General features: G+C 39.4%; 1 protein-coding gene across 1 annotated transcript in view; it reads left to right on the plus strand.

Moving 5' to 3' along the window:
- The window catches only part of LOC131193896 (cytochrome P450 7B1), a 125635-nt gene extending 120308 nt beyond the window's left edge, over positions 1 to 5327 (plus strand). The window contains exon 6 of the mRNA XM_058174297.1: positions 1507 to 5327. Within this exon, the coding sequence (XP_058030280.1) occupies positions 1507 to 1794 (288 nt within the window). The 3' untranslated portion in view covers positions 1795 to 5327. The remainder of the gene's footprint in view (positions 1 to 1506) is intronic.
- The last annotated feature ends 673 nt before the right edge of the window (positions 5328 to 6000 follow it).

Consider the following 6000-nt stretch of genomic DNA (forward strand, 5'->3'; position numbering starts at 1 on the left):
GCATGATGTAATTGTGGTAGCCACATTCTGTACTAGCTTAAGTTTTTGTATCATTTTCAAGGGCAGCTCCAGCTCAGCAGTTCCACTTAATGTAGACATGAATTTTTACTTCCCAAGGAACTGCTTCCAATCAGAGTTGGAAAAAAATGATAGTGCAAGTTTCTGCCAATTTGAGATAGAAAGCTTACAAAAACTACAGTGGGAAGCCTGATTCAGGCTTCGCACAATCTAAAACAAATCTCCCAATTGCCTCCTCCTTCAGCCCACAAAAAGATGAAAGCCAAATTCTTGGCTCTCTTATTTGCATAACATGGTTTCCTGGCTGAATCACAGTTGAATTTGCTAGTGTACAGAATTTAAAAGATGGGCTTTCAGTAGGGATGAGGTGAGAGTGCACATAAGTGTGTATGAAGGACCATCTGTAAGTTGTGCTTTAATGCATTCACTCTGAAGTCCCTAGTCTGTATTCTTTAATGATTTCCTGGTTGCAACATACTTTAAACAGATGGGCCCTTTATCAATTACTAAAACTATAAACAAGGACAATGTGCCCTTCTAGTTTTGATTCCAATCATCCCAGATTTTCTGTATGAACATATTGCAAGGTTACTTCAGTAGTGCATGTTAATGCATTTAGACTCGCCTTCACAAGTTAGAAGGCCTTCCAGCAAGGAATTCCTGGTTCTGGAATAATTCTTAATCATTTAAGGAATTATTTAGAATGATCATTATTGTTGTGGTTTGTTGTAGTGGTGGTAATTAGCAATGTTCTTGTTGTTCTCATTTCTACAGAGCAGTACTTGTCATGTTTACTTTGCTGTTGCAGGTTCTCCCCAAAATACCAAGGTCACACCTTGAGCAGTACCTTCAGCAGGGCCTGGTTTCTGAGGATTATGTCAAATTTAACAAGCAGGGAATTGAAACTGAAACTAGAAAATGGAGCAGACAAAAATGATAAGGTGGTGATTAAGAAATATATTGCTCAGATTTAGAAAAAGGGAGATGGCATGCAGCCCTGAACAAGAAAAAGCGAAGAAAGGAAGTCACACTAACCTGAGGGAAGTGACTAATTTTACCTCCCCTTATTTTAGTTAGAAGAAGCAAATGCCAATATATAGTGCTTCTTTTATTATGTTTCTTGTATTTTGTCTTAATATACGATCTTCATGTTTCTGTATCATCGCTGGTACGTATATCCACATGGAATTCAAAATCAGTAAGCAGATGAATAGAAGATAATCCAATTTGTTTTAAATGAAACCCAAAAGGAAATGAAACTCAAAAGGAAAGGGATCCAAAGGTGTAAAGCATAGAAAACTTGTCCATAAAATAGGATATAGAGCTGTTGGGCCCAATTTGAGACAAGAGGACCACATTTTAAGGCTTAAGGCACAAGTGTGGTCTTACTTGCCTTCCAGAAGTATTAGGAACAAAAACAAAGACGTTTTCCTGTTCTTATGGCCATGTAGCATCTGGGTAACCATTTAATTTTCATTTTTCTTCCAGACATATAAATTTGACCGCTATGTGGAGAATGGCAAGAAGAAAACAACCTTCTTCAAACAGGGAAAAAAGCTGAAATATTTCCTAATGCCGTTTGGCTCTGGAAGCAGCATATGTCCTGGCAGATTCTTTGCAATGAATGAAATTAAACTCTTTATGATTTTAGCATTGGTTTATTTTGATATGGATATAATGGAAGACAAACAACTTGGAGTTGGCAAGGATAGAATAGGCTTTGGTATTTTACTGCCAGATTCTGACATTATGTTTCGTTATAAGATTCGGTCTTAGTACAGAACCTCTATTGCTTATATAACTATCTTACTCAAATCAGTCTTTTATTAAATGTAATGTAGCATTTGGATTTATGGGTGTCTTTACAAGTTTACCGTAATTTCATTGTTATCAAGTGTTTTAAATATTATCATAGACTGTGCTTTTTTGGGCAAAAAAAGAATGAGAGGTAGATATAATCCATGTAAATTATTTTTATGATACGAGTTCTGGGATCTAAGGTCTCATAAGTAATTCTGATTCCTCCATGCATCCATTGGTCTTCTAAAGAGAATTTGATACTAAAACTAAAATCCTAAATATCTTTTTCGGAAGGTAAAATCTACTCATCCTGGTGACACGTAATTCAGAGTAAACATAAATAAGGGTCACTTTTCCTGTTGATTCTGGAAAAATTACAATATTAAGTATTGCTTCTATTGCCACCTGTGGCATGATAACAAGGATTTAATCTTTCATTCCTACATTCACACAGAAAACAAAATGTCAAAAAAGCTAAATGTTTTTCCGTGCCAAGGTACTTCTGTTTTGTAGCCAACAGTTTCCTTCTACTGGGGAGTCTCTCACTAGGTGATATCATTTGGCAAAAGCTGGGAAACTTGCTAAAAATATAAACTCTGACAAACCCCTTCCCCATCCTTTTTATATATCCTCTATAACTACCTTGGTATGAAGAAGACTAGGAATGCTCAAAAGACTCTCCTTATATGGATATTGCAATAAAGCAAGATAGCTTGAAAAATATGGCCAATACAGGAAAGGTATTTGTCTTCATTTCAACCAGGCACTTCATTTTGCAGAGATGAAGAGATTCTGCTCATCACGGAAAGAAGGAATACAGTTCTCACTGATGCACTTTATGATGCTTCAACACTTTGACAACCAGTTCCATAACCAGAATTGGTTCTACACATATCATGCTATTTTTTTTCCTTCTCTTCAATCCTGCCAAATTCTGAGAGACTCCCTGGACAAGTCCCTGCCGTTTACTTAGCAAAGTTTTTTCAGAAATAATTTGCCATTGTCTTAGTCTGAGGGCTGAGAGGCAGTGACTGACTGAAGGTCATCCAGCTGACTTTGTGCCCAGGCTGGGGTTAGAACTCCCAATCTCCTGATTTCTAGCCTGAGGCCCTAACCCAACCTTGGGAACTTGAAGACTTGTGGACTTCAACTCCCACAATTCTGGCTGAGGAATTCTGAGAGTTGGAATCCACAAGTCTTCAAGTTCCAAAGTTGGAGACCTCTGTTCTAACCACTACACCAAACTGTCCCTATACATGTACAGATTTTCTTTCCTAAAAACAGGGATGCGTGGCCTTACAAATCAATTTCATAGAAATATTTTGTCCAAAATTTTATACAGCTCTAATAGGTTATCTGTAATATAACATAATTTATGAAGCATTGACTAATTAGATAAACTACCTGCCTGTGCTATTGGTACTCATATGTGGGAAGAAATAAACTTTTTTTAAATTAATCTGTCAGATTTATTCTAGGAGGTGATGGCGCACACTCTGTGGACAAATGCATTGCATAGTCAGTTGAAGCTCAAAATCTAGTTATATTTTTAACAGAATGATAAGCGAAAGTAACATTATTCCAATGTTGTACAGACATGCTTGCAGAAATGTCAACTGTGAAACATACCCTACAGTTGTAAGGATTCTCCTTTGGCAACCTTTTGATATCAACTGTGGGGCGAATTAAATGCAGATTATTTGTTTAAAACATGGCTTGCATTTTGATTCAAGTTATGATTTTATATTTTGAAATTGTAAATATCGTGTGTTGAATGATAAAAATGTAATGGCGCTTTGTTAAATAGGACAGCAACACACACGCCAGAATAATCACTGCTCTATAGCTGATGTGTCTCTCTGGGAACCAAGAGCAGACAACACTTGTAAATGTACAACTGAGATCTATGAAAGGGTACAGTTGGCTGCTACTTGATGCTCAAACTTTCCCTGGATATAGAAAAAAAAAGGCAACCAAGAGGCTATGTCCAAACCCTGCACTACACTATAGACTTGATGGATCTTCAAACAGATTTTTCTGCAATGTTTATAACAAAGTCATGTTTGAGAGGAGCAGTTGTTTTTCTTTTCAACTGGAACTAATAAGTTGGTGCAAATTCTTGCAGCCCATCTCCCCACACTTCCGTAAAATAATTCTCTGGTTTGGGTTTTCCTCAGCAAAGCTACTCATGGTCAACTAGCATCATTCTTCTAGAATTGACAGGGTAAAACAATACAAAATATTAATGAAAATGATTAAGAGGACTCTTCTTCCTAGTTTTAAAGCCTGGCCCGCTCACCCTTAACCACAACACAACCATTCCTGATAATATCATTGTGAAATTGCCCTTACTCTATGCCCAGGAACTAAGTGAGACTTAGATACACTGGAATAAAACTAGTATTTTCCCTTTTAAGGTGACGTTCTTCTATCATAGCTCCAATGTTTGTAAAATTTATAATGCTTTATTATAATCGTATAACAATATACTACATTATTTTGGAACTGTGGTCAGCTGGAATCTCCCTAAAATGGCATCCTCAGCAGAGGGTTTGTTATTTTTATTTTTTGCCAAAATCAGACAGCTGGTTTTGTTGCCAAAGCTGGCTCTTTGGCAGCACGCTTTGAACAGGAGCTACTAGGAATGAGCAAGATGACCATTGGGTGACTATGGAACTACCTGAGAAGAGGAGCTAGAAGGTAGCAATTCTCAGTGGGAGGAGTCAGAGGGCAGAGTCTCTTATCTATTTCTTTCCAGCTTCCTGCTGTTTTAAAAACTTATGGTGCTTTTCCTGTCTTTGATAGGAGCTGTTTATGACTAGCTATAAAAGTTTCAGCTGTAAAATTTTAACTGCTAAATATTTTGGACTACATCAAAATTGTCAAAATGCAAGCAGTATATCAAGACAAAGTTTATTGGATAAATTGGGCAGAAAGAATACTTTTCAACTTACAAGTTCAACTTGAAAATTTGGCTAAAAAGCTTGATAAAATAACAATGGTTTTAGAAATTGGTAGCCCAATGCAAATAACAGTGCTAAAACGAGATTTACAATTAGATGGATTAGAATGTAATTTGATGCTGGCAGATCTGAAAGATGAGGTGGACTTAGGAAAGTTGGTTAGAGGACTCCAAGAAAGGTATGGATAATAAAGACTCAAAATTGGTCGGTGATGAGCTCGACTTTTTAAGGGAGATTGGGGAACAGATTTATTATACCCAGTCAGAAAAGAAATGTTAAGAGGTGTTATGTTACAATTTACAGGAGACTGTTTTGTACAATACATACTATGGAGATACACACAACAGAGACTTCTGACTTTGGGGAATAAAAACTGCTAGAAAACATCCCAATTAATATCTTAAGGGAAAGCCTTATTATTAAGAATCAGTTGAGGATATTTGATCCCAGACAAATCAGAGACAATATCTGTGGTGAATTTTGGTAGACCAGAAGCCATCGCCGACTTTCTGCAAGTGAAATACAATAAATGGATTGTTAACAGAAGGTTTTGAAGTTGAATTTAACTATTAGATAAGGCTCTGCGCATGCGCAAGATGGCAGCCTAGCCGAAGTTCGGAGACAACGAGGATTATGTGAGGAGGGGGATGGCGGCGCCCAGGCGGCCTGCCGAACAGCTTGCGCCCCCCGGTTAGCCGTATCATCTTCTGGACAGCCGTGGGGGAGGTCTTGGGACCTCCTGGGCCTGTGACTGCGAGACCAGGGCTGCGGAAGGGCGAGCTACGAACGGCGGCCATTTTACCACCTGGCCGGGCAGGAGCCGAAGAAAGTAACAACTGGGTAATGGAGGAAAGGACGCCGGGACCCAGATGGCTTGCCGAGCGGCTTTCGCCCCCCGGCCAGGTATACCATCTTTCGGGCAGCGGGAGAGGCCTGTGGGCCTCTCTGGACTCCGGCTGTCGGGAATGAGACCGAGGATGGCGGCGGCGAATGGCGGCCATTGGACAACGGACGAGGCGCGGCTTGTATTTAGTTGCTGGGAAGCGCGGCTGGGTTTCTCTCCTGACATCCAGCGTTCTCGGGCTATTTCGGATAATTTGGGGCTTACCAGCTCTCCTTGGTTCCCCTGGTCCTGTTTTGGATTTGGTGGATGGCCATGGGGCGAAGGGCTGTGAAGGATCCCCTGGTGGCCCCTGCTGAGGTGTCCCGACCTAGTTTG

The sequence above is a fragment of the Ahaetulla prasina genome, chromosome 3 (assembly GCF_028640845.1).
Source record: "Ahaetulla prasina isolate Xishuangbanna chromosome 3, ASM2864084v1, whole genome shotgun sequence".
Classification (NCBI taxonomy): Eukaryota; Metazoa; Chordata; class Lepidosauria; order Squamata; family Colubridae; genus Ahaetulla; species Ahaetulla prasina.